At 34.5% G+C, this 17,111-nt stretch overlaps 1 protein-coding gene across 1 annotated transcript; it reads right to left on the reverse strand.

The window, feature by feature from the left end:
- Positions 1-1,569: 1,569 nt before the first annotated feature.
- Arms (Ankyrin repeat-rich membrane spanning) lies at positions 1,570-16,302 on the reverse strand. The gene is made up of 21 exons (XM_018538582.1): positions 15,022-16,302; positions 11,119-11,250; positions 10,722-10,820; positions 10,548-10,646; positions 9,823-10,020; positions 9,647-9,745; positions 9,160-9,456; positions 8,451-8,826; positions 8,151-8,315; positions 7,660-7,867; positions 7,154-7,576; positions 6,855-7,077; positions 6,598-6,777; positions 6,043-6,502; positions 5,797-5,962; positions 5,235-5,691; positions 4,985-5,158; positions 4,765-4,906; positions 4,561-4,682; positions 4,194-4,314; positions 1,570-2,406 (listed from the first exon to the last, which is right to left on the reverse strand). The coding sequence occupies exons 1-21, from the start codon at positions 16,300-16,302 to the stop codon at positions 1,664-1,666; spliced, it is 6,165 nt and encodes a 2,054-aa protein (XP_018394084.1). The 3' UTR covers positions 1,570-1,663.
- Positions 16,303-17,111: the final 809 nt, after the last annotated feature.

Here is a 17,111-nt window from a genome sequence, read left to right on the forward strand (position 1 = left end):
TATGTATATATATATATATATATATAGTATATATGTCTTATAATATTATTAGCCTGAGATTTTTTTCGTAATTTGTTCCTTTTTATCTCGTATATTTTCTTTTCTACATGCCATAATTTTGATACGCATTAAAATAGATATATCACCATGCTATGTCATTATTTTATATATGTATAGAGGATGTTCCGGTTTTTTAATTTAAACCTGTATGATTGTAACATTCCATTATCTGATACAACAAGGACATAGCTGCCGCTTTGACGTGATATACCACTCTCTCTCTCTCTCTCTCTCTCTTTTACGTAATACTTATTGCAAACAATGCATTTAATTACAAGTGGAACTATCCTTGTATTTAATTTGCAAATATTTGTTATAATGTAGAGAGGAAGCATTTGTCCTCCTTAATTGGTTCAATTTTATACACTACGTTTCTCTCTCCGTTGATCTAAATGTATTGTATACAGTATTTAATATTATATTGCAATATATTGTATTTGATCGAATATATTTTATTATATTTAATGTCAAGTAATGAGTGACGTGTGTATATATTTATATACACTATATTTTCAAATTAATATATCTATCAATCATATAATATATATATGTATAGATATGTGTATATGTAATATATATGCATATGTATATACATATTTACAATATTATAATGAATGATTAATACCCTGATGTATTCCGTCCTAAAGTGTCCTAAATATTTAATGTTATGTAATTGCAATTTTTGCCTTTAATAAAACAAATTTATTATTAATACATTGTTTACGTTTCTCTGTAATTAGTAATATATCATAAATCGATAAAGACACAAATATACCAAAATTAATAAAGAAATATTAAAACGGCGAATACTTTTCGATTAATTAAGTGTCCATACTGCACACAATATTCTAATAAAATTCATTGTAAAAACTTTTTGCTATGGAAATAAATATTAAAGTAATATATAAATAAAAATTTCCGTTTGTATAAATTATTTTGAGACATTTTGTATTTTTTGTTTGATAAAATTATAGGTATAATTCTATAAATTATACTAGATATGTAGTCTAATTAACAATCATGTCGTTTAAATGATTTCTTCTTTAAAATATTCCCTTCTGTATTTATTTTAAGTCACCTATATTTGCACTGGCATTACGAATTGACTCAAATTGATTACCGGGAACAAGGTACTTTGGTATATACTGTACATCGGGAAATATTCCTCATTTCCCACGTTCCATCACGTTTCAGTACTAATTCAGTATAAAAAGGAAAATGTCAATAAATATTTGCATTAGTAAATGCATTGATTAATATTTACACGGAATGTCGCATCGGCATCATATATCTTGAGATCGTTTGGCTAAACTAAGGATTGTTACACGACTTGCGCGAGAAGGCATCATTCGTTCTCCAAACCACTAAGCAGATGAACACGTTTAACATTGTAGCTATAAAAAATTTGCTCGTTACATCATTCGTTATTTACATAAAAGAGATATCTTATCGCGATGCTTATCATCAAAATAGAATTACATCGCATAAGTTTGCTCAACAGATGCCAGTCATCTTCATCACATTGGTATCTACATCAAATAAACATACAATGCGCAGAATTATCGCGTGTTATCGCGTGTTATTATATAGAAGATGACAGGTGTCAGACAGGCGTCTCTGTGTCGTCCCACGTCTTGACGTTATGCCGAGATTGCGATTGAGCGTTCGAGGACTCGTGTATCACAAGACTCACAGTATCAGAGTAATCTAGGTTCATCCGACGTTCTCCATCCCGTGGTAGACTCCTGTTCGATGACGGCGAACTGCTATTCTCTGCGCTGCAGTCATGTTTAAACACGCTGTCCGATTGGGAATGCGTAGGTGTGGATATTTCAGATACTAGTGGCGTGGATTCGTCATCGCTCTCGCCACCGAGTGCCGGGGATCCCGCTGTCGGCGCGGTACCAATTAAACGGTCCTTTAACCTTGACAACTTCTCCAGGCTGGAAGTAGGCACCGATATCACCACTTCATCATTAAACGTCGAAGATGAGCGTCTCTTGATGGATACCGATGATGGCATGGTCTTCTGAGATATGTTATTTCCCATACACTTCTCGTCGGTTGACTTCGATCTAATCGCAGGCTTCGGCGATGAAGGCGGGGAAACAAATAGCGAAGACGGTCTAGTGCTAATGTTGCTGCCGCTTCTTTTTAGGGTCTTATGTGAGCAAGCGGATCTCGTACTACGTTGAGATGTAATGCTGCGCTGGGAGTTGGTACGTTGAAGGAACATGGTAGAGTCGTCATCCGAGCTGCCCGGCTCGTCGCTAATTGGTATCCAGTGAAACAGCGGACTGGCTTGAAGCAGTACATACTCCGTATCGTGTACCGAAATGACAGGTCCTAAAACAGAAGCTCATATAATATCTGCTTATCATGTGTTCTGATCAACTATAATATACATTATATGAAGCCATTTAATTCCAAATCATAAAATAGATATATTCCTTACAAAGGTTTTATGTAAAAATTTATCAAGTTATCGAAAAAGATATTTATGAAAATAAATATTTGTTTTTCAATTTTTTAAATAACTTTCTTATTTATAAATTTTCGTTCTTTAAAACGCTTGGTCATGATTGATAACGATAATTGAAGACTTTTAGACGCAAGTTACAAAGAAGGTAATATCAGATATGGTTTCCAAGAAAGTTTTATTGCCACTTGCTCTCGTAATAACATAATACTGTTCATAACATAGTGCTAATAATCTAGCAATAATGTTCATAGTGTACACATAGTACAGGAAATAACGTAGACCGGAATAATGGGACGCAATTTTTAATTTTATCGCCAAATACCATCATTTTACATACAACAGTTTTAAAAATATAATACATTGTTACACGTCGTCTCGGTTAGCATAAACATTTTCCATATGAGATATTTTGTCAACAATGCGTTATCACAGTCTTTTGTACATGAATTGTTCACAGAAAACACCAAACGATTAGCTTTGAGAGTAGTGCCTCTGGTATTTTTTAAATATCATATCATATTATATTATTATAATAATGCTTACAAATGCAGTAGAGTATGTTCGTATATAATATTACCGACTAGGTTTTTTTTTATAATGTAATCCTTTTTTGTTCAATATGGCATTATATATATCGACATTAAACTACACTGTTAGAAATTTCGTAATAAATTTAAGTAACATGTAACAGAAGTTTACTGTTACGAAATAACTGAAAAGTAATAAATGATTTAACTGTAAACTAAGTTACAGTAGTCCTAAAAGTGTATTAAATTTTATGTAAATCCACATAAAATATTATTAATATTTTATATTATGGAAAGTACATTAAATTTCATAAAATTTGATTAAATACATTTCACGTACATGTATACAAATACACTTTTCAGTTACAAATACATTAAATTTAATTAATTACATTAAATTTAATGTAATGAAATTAATTTTAATTTATGTAAGTTAACAATGTAAATTTCATGATATTTTTAACAGTGTAGCTTATAAAATGAGCATCATGTTAAACTAAAAATCCTACAAGTACGCATACAATAGTGATCTTATTACAATCATTAAATGGCTTTCATTTTGTTTTTCTTTTGTGCGATATGTATCATTGGTTTCTCGCATTGGCACGTGAGTACTTTAAGAAAATCTGTACATGTTTCTACAGAGAATAGCCTTTCATTTTATAAGTTACAAATGGCCTTATATTAACAATATATTTGTATTTTATTTGGTTTGTCGACTGCTATTGCGACTATATACATCTTTTGTTGCTAATACTGTCAAGTATTGTTCTACGGACATACAGACGTATAAATAAAACTATAAATAAGATGAAGTATGTCCTTTTAATCTTTTTTTCTTTTAACATCACAAAATGGTAAGCACCGTCCTTGAATGCAGTGATAATGATGCCTAGTCGTTGCACATTTCGATAGAAGTCACGCCGGAAAAATCTCTGCTTTTGTCATATGCGCAACGTGAGCGATTTATTTGATGGACATATACATCATCCTATAGTCATCTTATTTCAGATTTGACTAAACGTTAACACTGTATTCGGCGGAGGTGTCACTGTTTTGGTCAGGCTGCGGTGGCTCTTGCACTATTACCAGAGGCAGTGTAAGTGGTAGGGGAGTAGGCTCACCTGAAGAAAGTGAGTCTGTCGTTGGTGCCACCGCTGGCGATGGCACATCTAAAACATCCTCGCAAGCTTCCTCATTTAAGGTCTGCAGTGCTCCGCAAATCATTTGCTCCTCTAATGTTACCTGAAACGTATAAGATTATATGCATGTTCACAACAGTATTTTTTATGTTGCATATATAGATAAATAAAATTAAAAATTTTTTTATTTCTCTCTCAAAGTAACTACAACAGCTTACCTGGAACTGATACCGAGTGCGTATGTAAATAAACGAAAATGTATAATATTTTATAAGTTTTCAGTTATAATATCAATTTGTAAATTTATTTATGATTATTTTTTATAAACGCATTTAATAATATCTCATACCTGTTTTTCCATAATAGATTGCTTATTTTGATCACGACGAGTTGATCCATCTGTTCTCGATGTTCCTTTCTCTTTCTCCACGTGAGTAGACACACGTATGGAATTATTTGGCAAGGCGTGATCTATATAATGAATAAATGATCCACTAGTTGAATCAAATAAGATATGAGAGATAAGCAGATAAAAGAAAAAGATCGAACGTACCTTTGCGTAAAACTTGTTCAGATCCTACGGTAAATCGAACACTTCGACCTTCCTCGTATGTAAACGACGAGAGTTCCATTTCCCGTAATGATACAATTACCATGCGAAATAATTCCCAATCTCCAAAAGTCATTTTAAATACCTAAAAAATATTTAAAAATATATATCTGTACTTAAAACTTTTTTTTAAAATGTAAAAATGTAATACTCCAAAGGTTACTTTTTTCAATTCTTGCAAATCGCAGTGTAATAAAACTCGTCCATTAATATTATTCTCTTTGATAGCTTGCTTATATATCGGTGCTTGTACCGAATTAAGACTTTCAATTTTGTCGATCAGATCACAAACTCCGTTCATTGATAAGGACGATAGTTTTATTTCCAAAATTTCGGACTGCAAATAAAAATAAAGCAATAAGTCATATCTTTTTAACAGCAAGAAGTATTCGTACAATTAATTTATAATGTACCGGTAACGTAGTCGTTACGGAAAGTGGTTTTGCCATTGGTTCCATGAAAGGCATTTGCATCCAAGTTGGCGGAGCTTGCCATTCGAAACTTGGCTGATAACCCCACGATGGCGTTGGTGGCACGGATCCCTGCAAACTCGATTGCTTGACAAGTTTCGCATGTCGATTCGCAGACATGTTTTTTTGCGGAGCCCACTCAAATGGAACACCGTGACCGTGCCAAGTACCACTTTGTTTATGAAATAGATTCGTGTCTTCCTCTATACTCTGTTGCTCCTCTTTAATTTTTTTCTTAATATATGGATCTAGATTAATAGTGAAAGGCAAGAATATTTTCATATCACTAATGAGTAAGCTGGACCGATGGAAAGTGAGAAAAACATCCAGCTTGCGTTCGTCTCTATCTATTTCGAGAAGTGGTTGCACCTCTTTCAGTACCGGAATTTGCGGTCGTACTCTAATAAATATAAAAAAATAGTATATAATATAAATATATGTATAAGAGCGGTGTAAGAAATAGATAAAATTTTATTACAATACATATTATATAAGATTCACGTACTTATCGTAAAGACTTTTAAGTGACATATTATCATCCATAGTCTCCTCATACATGTCGTAATGAAGAATAAGCCAAGATGTCCTAAAAGGCCATTGCTCGGTAATGTTAATCCAACTAGCTAAATGATACCAGTTGAAGTCAATCTGGAATGCTTTAAGTAACCGTCCTGGAAAAGAAAAACAGATAATGTATATATAGGATAAAGTAAATTTATATATTGCAATATTATATGACTTAATGTATTACCGGTAACATAAACGACATTCATTAATCTTCTCATACTACGAGGATTCACATCACTAAAGTAATCATCGGTGAGCAGCATCTTATTGAGATCTTGTGCGCCGCCCAGTCGGTTCAAATTGCTGCCAATACTGCTAGCGATCGATTCACTTAATCGCATCTTTCTACTGCCCTTTCTAGTTTGGGGTTTCAATTTTTCGTTGCTGTTCATTATAGCCGATTCCGTGCTGAGTCTTCTACTCGATACAGAGTGATGCATAGTGCTGGTTGCAGTATAGTTAACACTCTCCTCAGCCTCCGTCCATGCAGTCTTTTTGTAATGCTGAGCAGTCTGTTGCGCAACCTTGACTTTACGTAAACCGCTATTTTGCAAGTAGAATGGCAAATGCACCATATTTCGCAAGTAATCATGACCACCGATATTCGATTCCGAGAATAGTCTTCTGCTATTTACTTCTACCGCCTACACGCACAATATCAAACGATAATTATCATTAAAATAACATCTCGAAAATTGATATTACGATTTGTCGATTTTTTTAAACATTTGTTGCTCACCTTAGATATAATATGTGGATCAATTGCGAGTATTACGACAAAAGGATATCCGTTATCGCTAAATAAGGCCTGTATAGCATCCAAAACGAGTAGAACTTTATCCTGTTCGCAACTATCCAAACCGTCCACTATGACAACTAGTCTACTTTGTTGAGCCATGAAACTATCCAAGCACTTGACCTATTTGAAATCGTGATTAAAAGCTACATTGCTGCAAACAAAGTTGTAATTGTTATTTTAATAGATGAGTAATTTACCATTTCCGTCATTAAATTGACTTCACTTTTTAAAGTCTGAATGAACCCTTCGCTCTTTAGAGTTTCTAATTTTGATATACTACGTTGAAGATGCCTCCTCTGTGAAAAAAACAATGCCTGCAGTGTTCTACTCCACGTGTACAAATTTGCTATTATACTGATGGCCAATACCAAAGCGATCGATATCATGATAATGTGAGCAGTAACTCGCTCTATCGTGGATCTAAAGACATAATGATATAAAATAAGTAACATAAAAGTGAAGAGAGAATACTCATATCCGGCATATAATTACGTACTCATCGTTGGAAAGATCTATGAGGTACACCGTAAGTATCGAAATACCGACGAGCAAACTGCATAAGCAGAATTCAAATATGACTACGTAAGGCAAGCAGCATAAACGTCTCCATTTCCACGTAGTGGTCGATTTATCCGGTTTTGGTCGAAATGCTCTGTATAATCTGGTAGGTAGAGAACCGTAATCATTCTCAATGGAATCGTACAATGAGCCCACCATTTGCACAACCGCGTTCTCACCGGCAGCAGTCGTACCCACACGGGTTTGATCTGTGAAGTAAAACTTTATCGGCTGCACTGCTATGCCATCGTGACATTGGCTGCCTGGTGGGTGACAAAAGATCACTTGTAATAGCAGTTTTAGAGCGTTCAACTTGGTGGTAAGCGCTACTGTCAGATTATACGGCCAGTACCAATCGTATCTATTAGATTAGAGATATTCGATAAGAACATCGTATGTGAAACAAATAGAACTTTACTTTTTGCTGTTTTTCGTAAACCTTACCTCTTGTTGGCATACCAGACGAGTATCAGAAAAATATAAATGACAACTAGTAAACTTATTCCAGATGATAGACCAATGATCCACGATTGTAAACCGAGGCCAAGTGTGATACCCACAAGTAAGGATACGTGAATAACTACTAAAAAGAGTAAGGAAGAAAATTGGAATACTGGATCGATCCATTGTCGTGCAAAGTTCTTCATTTCCTCTGAAAAATAATCGTTAATAGTTTTTCACAAAACTCAAGTGTATATCTATAGATACACTGAAAAATAATACTCAGAAATCTAATTTAAATTGCCTAAATCTAATTTAAATATAAAATAACATCTATTTTACTTTACATTAAATTAAATTTTGAGTTCTTTAAATATTTTTTTAAAAGGAAATTTAGTTTCAAATTCATCAAAGAATTATCAGTTCATAGAAAGAATTTCTGTGATATTCCGTAAAATTATTAAATAGCAATATAATAGCATATTTGATAATACCTCTTAATTTGTTTAGCAAAAATGATTTCCCAGAGCCCCATTTAGCATAAAGACCAACAGTAATTGGTGTAGAAAGCGATGGTTCACTGAGAATGTCTGCCAGTGCACTGCTGTATAAATCGTAACCCAGCATGTTTTCATTGTCCTCGTTAGTATTTAAGCGCCCTATAATGTTTATCAAATTTTCTTATAAAATGAATTAAAACATTGAAAAAAAGTATGTTTTTCACATATCATAAATTAAGTTACCAATAATAATGCAACACAAATAAAAGCATACGTGATACTTGATTAACTTACGAGCACCGAATATCTGACCAAGCATCGTCTTGGGATGATTGACATCGATGTTGTAGGGGGTTTCGCCTTGTCTATTCGGACGGTACAATAACTGGCTATTTTTTGGATTCCTCAGTAGTATCTCGACGATCGCTTTTGATCGCGCGCGCATCGCTATGTGCAGTACAGTGTCGCCCTTCTTGTCCGTAGCCGAGACCTTGGCTTTCTTGTCTAAAAGCAATTGCACGATTTCGGCGTTACGCGACCTCACCGCCCGTAATAAAGGCGTGTCGCCGTCTTTCGTGGCAATCTCCAGGTCTGGGTTAGCGTTTAGTAATAATTTGAGTATTGGTATATTGCCTTTCTCTACTGCTATGTAAGTTGCGGTTTTTTTATCCTAAAATATATACGGATGGGGTCGTTAGTTCGATTTGAACGATTCAAAGTACTCGCGGGGGTGTCACGAACCTAGCTCGAAGTAGCTTAGGGATACCACATGGACCGGATCCATTACCATAAGATCTTTTTTTATTAAAGTACCTATCATACTTGAATATAGAGATTACTTTAACAAGTTTCACATATCTCACCATGTTGAACTCGACACGTGTAACAATTCGGAATGATCAACAATTGGAAACCGCAATGCTCGGTGAAAAATATAATTTTTTCCAAGTCGATCTTCGAGGAAGATACGCGGGTATTAGGAAGAATAAGTTGAATTACGTACCTTTCCAGCAATGTCGACGTCCGCATATTTCTTTAGCAGCGATTCCACCACACCCCGATGGCCACCTTTAACCGCATGGATCAAATTCGTGTCACCAGCTCGATCCTGAATATTAACGTAAGCGCCGGCATTTAAAAGAGCGTTCGCTATTTCGTGATGGCCTTCACGGCAGGCAATAGCTAGGGCGGTGCAACCATCCTTGTCTAGAGCGTTGACGTTGGGCTTGTGCTCCAATAGTAGCGATACCACCTCCACGTGATTGCCGAGGGTTGCCACGACCAGAGCAGTCCATGAATACTACAAAGACAGTCGTTAAAAAGACATAAATATCACAAATTATCTTGATATCTAAAATTAGAAAAGTTCTTAAATATTTCTCATTACATTAAAACGTTACTATTTACGATCATTTTACTGTATTATTTTTCATCAACTTGAAATCCATCACTTTTTCGAACCATTTTTCATTATGGTTTATCGATCTTACCATGCCTGCTGTGTCGACATTGGCCCCAGCTTTAAGAAGATTATCAACGATTTCTATATTTCCCTTGCGCGATGCCCATATAAGTGCCGTTGTGCCATACTGAAAAAATAATGAGCATGAGTATCCCAAGAGTAAAGCATTGGCCATCGATTTATAGTATGCCCGCCGACTATTACCTTGTCGCCGACATTGACCTTTGCTCCATGAGCAATGAGATCTTTGACTATATCAATATAACCCCTGCCAGCGGCCCATACTAACGAGGATATATGAAAATTTCCATGCGCGTTGACGTCAGCTCCGCGCCCCAGCAACATCGTCACCGTCGCCGACTTGCCCTTGTACGTCGCCCACATGAGTGCTGTCCATCCACCCTGCAATAAAAATGCAATAAAAAAAAAACCTTCGATTTTTTATCAGCAAAACGCTAATTTTTTAAAATAAAGATATTAATATAATTAAACTCTTCCACATTTTTAAATTTTATATATCTCTGTTGAAAGCTAAAATGTAACTTGTTCAACGAAAAATGTATATAATGGTATTAATTATAGAAAATATCATTAAACAATGTTAATATGTGATATATTAATATGTTAAACATTTTAATAAAATTATACAGGGTATCTTAAAATTTGTGACTCAAAATATTGTAGCAAGAAATTCAAAAATTTGCTTACTATAGTATTCTTATTTTGAATTTGTGTGTATGAATTTTGAAATACCCTTATATTTTAATGGAAATAATTTTGGCAAAATAATTTCGATGAAAGAGAGAAAATAGCATAAAACTCCTGATATGTATGACGAAAGAAGATAAAATTTTTACAAATACATATAATGCTAGTTTGAGTTAATAATGGCATTATGCCAAGCTAGTAAGTATGCAACTTCTTCTGACCATGTCTCGATGTTCCAAATTGGCGCCGTGTTCGAGCAATTCGAGACAAATTTCGGTGTGGCCTTCCTTCGCTGCACACAGTAACGCCGTCCAATTATCCTAAGAAATTATATACAAATGTAAATATACTGAAATTTTTATTTAATATACATATATAATTAAACGGATACTAACTGCGTCTTCAGCATTAACATCCGCTCCATGATTGATGAGCTCTCGGACAAAGTGTATTTTTCCCTTGGTTGCTGCAAGGATGAGGGCGGTACTACCGTTCTATTGTAAGAGAATAATTTGTTAAAGAAAAAGTTCGAGAATTTAAATACGACGATGAAGCAGGAAGAAATTTTATTCATGTAACCATGATTTTCATTATACATATATAATTTAATTAACCCAGAGAAACTATCTTATATAAATTATAATTATCTCTATATTATTATTTATTCTTCAAAAATTTTCTACCCTATGAAACTGAGACTTTTATTATTTATTTATATCGATTGCTCTATTATCATTTTGAAATTTTGTACACATCTTTGAATATCTTTTCGATCGATTCACGCTCACTTACTTCATCTCTGTCGTCGACCTGCACTCGCTTATTTTCGAGAAAGCTCTGCAGTCCGACGAGATTATCATCTGAGATATAGCTCGCGAGTGATCGGTAACAAAGCGATACCATCGAGTCAGTCCGATGCAATGTCTGTGGAAAAATCAAGAGAGATTGTCGTGAGATTCGATGCTGTGTCCAATTTTTCCTGCTGTTATTAAAAATCTGTTAGGAAAACTCGGGTAAAATTAGGTAAATCCAATCGCTGTTTATAGAAAAAAACAAATATACATATGTGAAATATAGCAAATTGCACCATTCAATTCCTTTATTCAGAAATATCATAATGGTTAAGTATAAAATTAAATGATCTAAAAAATATGTTTGGATCTCTCTCCTTTTGAGTTTATCTAAATTTTATCTTTTAAATTTAGATTTTTTTTCATTGTGAAAACTATCTAAACTCTGTACATATATATTTATTCCTCTATTTAATCCAGTTTTCGATAATACATTATGCTTCGACGCAAATGGTGCAGCTGGACCACCAACATGTTACAGAAGTAAGCTTTCGAGTTATCGAAATGCGCGAGCAGCGAAGCAAGCACCATAATTTTGGATCGTCGATAAAAGGCAGTCTCGCAAGTATTAATCCAAGCAAATAAATCGAAAAATGTACCTCCCAAGATTTCTGAAATTCTGATTCATACTTCTCGGTTTCCTTGTTAAAGCTCGCGCCTGTAAATGGCATCCGCAGTTTCAACTTCAAAGTAAAATAAAAGAACGCATTATCGCTTCGATTCTGCATTGAAACAGAGATCGGTATTATGCAGCCGAGTTTTTCCTCTGTTCCCGAGCGATATTGGATTTATGACGTTTTGTTTTAACAGCGACAGCAATGAGTACGTGAGAGAATTGCGTGTTATGTGTATTAACTGTAATCGTTTCAATTTAGTTTGCAACTGCACGCGAAGTGTTCTCCATTCGCGATAAAAGAATTAGAGAACGCCGCTTGTGTTTCTCAATCTTGCGGAATGGAATCTGGGTCAGCGATAATGATGAGGGACACACATGAATGATAAGGGACCATATGTATGGAGAAAGTAGTGAAGCTGCACAAAAAGTTGGCAATGTTACTTGTAAATTTTAGATGCAAAGCAGAATAAAAGAAGTAGAATCATCTTGTCATACTTCATTCGCGCGAACTAACTTTAGTATTTATTATTAATTGTTTCCTATTATGTTAATTATTTTTAATTATAGTATGTCAATTAATTTTCTATTTTTATGATTGTATACATACGTTTCTCTCGTTACAATTTTTTGTTTTGTTCAAAATAACTTCATCTATTTTTCTTCTTATATTATTTGTTCAACACTCATATTATTCCTCATGCCCAGCTTATATAAGTTAATTAGTGACAGAAATTTTGCACGCTCAGGCAGTACTTACGGTAAAATCCGATTAAAATTATCGCATTTGTTGTAATGTTCTGTGCACCGACTTTTACATTGCGAAATTGGATACATATACATGTATCAGATGTTATAATATTTTAGATGTTACTACCACAAATGTAGGTTAAACCTCGAACAGGGATATAATCCTGTAGTGAATATTATACGTATTTACTTTTTTTTAATTGAAAGATTCTGTAGCTACAATTTAATGACATTTCGTCGACGTATATATTATCGATGAAATCTATGCAATTTAATGCGCGTAAATCGACTTGGCATTTACAGTATGTAAGAGGATAATTCTAATACACCCCTTGACGAGATTATACTTGTAATCCTTCGATGCGAAAGTCCTGCACTTCCCTCGCGTAATGGTGATAGTAATAACCATTAAACTTTGCTACAAATTATATTGGAGTAGAACAAAAGTTCGTAGCGCTATACAAACTTCAAAATTCGAGCAATTATAACTCGATAAAAATGAACAATTTATATATAAATATATAAAAAAAAGTTTTAAATTTTAAAATCTCTACTTTCGGAAAATCACATGTCTTTTGAGTGTTTCTGGGAAATTAGTAACTTTTACATTTTTTAGAGATATATATGATATAAATGAAGTAGGTCGCTACGATCCAATAAATTACACAAATCACATAAACTCTGTCAGTGTTAAATTCAGATATTTTTAACAATTTTGTTGATAATTCAGATTTACATTTCTAACAGAATCGTCTTTCGTATTCTTTTATCAAGCATTTATTCGTATTTTTAATCTAAAACGTGCTTCGGCGTCGATTTTCAAATCAGATTTACCCTGAGAAGAAAAGTGTCTTTTTTCGATGTCTAGAATCGCTTACAAGGATTATAGCACCATTCGTCTTTTACTACGGTCCGAACTCTACTGAATAAAAATCCGATGCGAGCGTGAAAACGCATACAGGCACACACACACGCATACACACATAGAGATACATTAGATCAGGTCTATTTCATGCGGTTGATTTTGTCACTATGCTGAAATATCTGGCAGTGGCATGACTTGGGTATTATATGCACCACAGTAAATGATACTGATGCGTGTTTTGCATCGAGATGAAATCAGTGTCACTGTGTTAATTTGCAAGTGCCGGCGGATGTGGCGCGAGCATTAGCTGTCAAATCGATGAAAGAACCGAGTCGGGCAAGATTCCACTATGTGTGCACGTGACGTTTGCTGTTATGTGTCTCCAAAATTTTCTCTGACACGTGGCACTAATACATTTTATCATATAATTCATATCACAGATATTAGTCTATATATATATATATATATATTACATATTATACATGTATATATAATGCATTAAATCTATCAAATTATATATAGTCATACAGTTCGTCATTAAGTAAAAGGTGGTGGTTTTAAAATCATAATAATTTGTTAAAAATTTCTGAAATAAATTAACTTCAACTAAATTTTGAGATTGAAAAGTGATGCGTTTATAGAGAATTTTAGAATGGTAGAATTAATATGTTTCATAGATGTATATAATATAATCGTCCAACTTTTTAACTGTAGTAATTTTTTTTTGTAATATTTTGTGAAATTATTTAATTCAAATTAATATGACGTAAGACAATAGACGATTCAATTAGTCTAAGATAATTATTAAATTATCTAATAATTATCTAATTATGGCCATGATATTCAGTTTCTACTTGTAGATTAATTATCGCTATAAATGCAGCAGGTCCGATAAGATAAAAATTCAAGTTATGACGGAAGCGTTGACGTTCTTCGGCGGTCTGCAATTGCAATAACAATTAGCATTCTATTATTTGTAACGAGAGCGTTGTCATCGTTTTAACTCCGTTCGATCTTAAACAGGCGTGTCGATGTAAAGCGTAAATTATTTTCACCAGAGCATGTGCTAGTATACGAATTAATCAAATCTAATGTTACAGAGTCACTTACGTCAACGTCTAATCAATATGACACGTGATATCATCGCGCTTGAGTTCATGCTCGGTAAAAAAAGTAACAACAAAAAAATTTTAATTTTTCTCATTTGTTCAATTTATCAGTACAATTTGGTTATTTCACGCCATTTTTTCAATAAACATTGAAATTCATCGCTAAAGACTGTTATACATATATAAATGATTTAAAGGATTCAGGCCAAAATTCTATTTGTACGATCTCTTTTAACTCATGCCATAGTGCCAGATTCGAACAGGTAGCTCTTAGGGGTATAACGTCATATTTCGAGTAAGTGTTATGAACTAATAAATCTATATTATCTATTTACATTAGTTTCTAAATATTATTTGTTAATATTATATGCTATGTTAGCTTCTTACCAAATCAAAAATGTTTTACTTGATTAAAAGAAATAGCCAAACTTTTCAACGGATTAATAAAAAGAAAAAAAAATGTTAACAAAACTGGCGAAACGACGTGCATCCTGACTCTACACTAACCGCCTGTGAATGCCTTCGGATGGCGAAGTTAAATTTGCGACCGATACCATCGGTGGCTGGCGTTGTGAAGGTGATGGTGGGTACGTGAATGTGCGGGAACACATGATGATGATGATGGTGATGATTGTGCAAATGATGATGGTAGTCCTCGTCGTGCCAAGTCGTGGGATGCGACTCAGGTATATGAAGACGAAGAAACGACCTTAATCTGCGACGCGTTCTACCAATGGAAATGTCGTCGCTGATGCTGGTAGAGGTGGTTGACAGATTCGACAATGTGGCACTTCGCTGCAGATTGTAATCTCCATTCGGTAAGAGAGAATTCGGCACACCGGGAATAGCTCCGAGCAAACTGGGAGCCAGACTCGAACAGATAGCTGCGTTTGCAATGCTGGACTTCCGAATTGGGTTCACGCTGGTGCCAGCTAAGATATCGTCAAAGGTCGGTGACTTCTGGCTGATCTCCGTCGTAGGGTTTAGTAAGGCTTGGTTCAAATCAGAGCTCGTCATCGGCAACGTTAATCTGCGACCACCGCTGGATTTCTCGTCGAAACTGTCTCGAATAACGGCTATCAATGGTTGTGGCACTGTATTATGTATTTTCTCGATATTCGAGCGTTCTTTCATACTTGTCGATCGTTCTGATAATGTTGAGAAACAAAAGTGTTGATCGCTAGATCTTGAAGGAACCTTTAAGAAATCAGGCATCAATTGAGACTGCTTCGATTTAGCCATAGCAGTTGATTTCATAGGAGGATGCATTGGGTAGTCTCCGATTGATGAAGGTTGAAACCTCGCGGATGATTCCTTCGTAATGACATCTTCGTGTTTGAGCGAAGGGAAGACACCATCGGAATCCGTTATCGGCACTGTCAAGCTTCGTGTTTCAACTTTCGAAATCACATCACTGTCCCTATTGTATTTTTCTTTTGCATTACGACAATCTGATATCGCGTACTCGTTCACATTGCTGGGTAACGAACTACAGTTTTCGAACGATTGTGAGCGTTTAAAAATGCGATCTCTCACGCGCGCCGCGCCGTCTAAAGAGGAGGCCGAAAGTTCAACACCAGATGCGACCACTTTTGAAGAAATCTCCGCGTTTGTAATGTTAGTCTTCCTTTTGACTTTTATCGAATCGCCATCAGAAGAAACAAATCTCTTTTCCGATTCTTTTGTTAGCGCGGCTTTGTCCTCTTTCCCTTCATCGTCGTCTTCATCGAAACTATTACGGAAGAACGCCGCTGCAATTCTAATACGCTCGTCTTTGGCCTTCCGCATGGCATTCTCTTTGAACTGTCTATTCACGAAAATTGAAAACGGCTTTCATTTGCTGTGAGTAAAATATGCACACACGTAGAATTATCGAATTTTAACACTTAAATATATTTTTCATTATGTGAAAATGATTCCATCATGAATAGGTATATGAGAACAATTCGAATTTACAGTGATCTTAATTTATAGTGAAATGTTTCTTAAAGAAAAAAAATCTACTATTTGAGAATAATATAATCCATTAATTTAATGCAAATAAATATATTAATGTTTCACACAAATATAATATTACCAGTTTAAAATATATAATTGCTTTTTAAAAAAAAGAAATACAATTTATCGTTATTTAAACGCAGTATAACGCAATTTGATTAATAGATTAGATAAGGTCTCTGTACACGGTCAGTATCAACGAATATTGACAATATTACTGATTGTGTGTGGTTAATATTAATGGATTGACGTAGAATACTGACGATGATTTGGATTTAAATACATGCTTTTTCCTTAAGATCCATGCCCCTATAGATAATAATATATGTCAAATCACGTCAAACAGAAGTAAAATATTATCAATAATACCTGATCGTATTATTGATAATATTTTACTTCAGTTTGACGTGAGATTGTAAAAACTAATGTATACTGTCAGTAATACTGACTCACAATCAGTATTACTGACCGTGTAGAGAGGCCTATAGACGTATGATACACAAAAAAAAATTCTCCCGATAAGCGGGGAATTCCTCTTAGCATTTCCTCTAAGCAAAAAGTTTTACGTGAATCAAGCGTGTATATTTATAACACGCATT

Source organism: Cyphomyrmex costatus, unplaced genomic scaffold, assembly GCF_001594065.2.
Source record: "Cyphomyrmex costatus isolate MS0001 unplaced genomic scaffold, Ccosl1.0 scaffold193, whole genome shotgun sequence".
NCBI lineage: Eukaryota > Metazoa > Arthropoda > Insecta > Hymenoptera > Formicidae > Cyphomyrmex > Cyphomyrmex costatus.

Bases quoted from the DNA above. Each gene is read 5' to 3' on its own strand.
- Arms (XM_018538582.1), bottom strand. From the start codon at position 16,302: ATGCGGAAGGCCAAAGACGAGCGTATTAGAATTGCAGCGGCGTTCTTC. The intron at 11,251-15,021 runs GTTAGTGTAGAG...ATTTTTCCACAG, and splicing joins TCCGAAGGCATTCACAGGCG to ACATTGCATCGGACTGACTC. The intron at 5,692-5,796 runs GTACGTGAATCT...TATATTTATTAG, and splicing joins CTTAAAAGTCTTTACGATAA to AGTACGACCGCAAATTCCGG.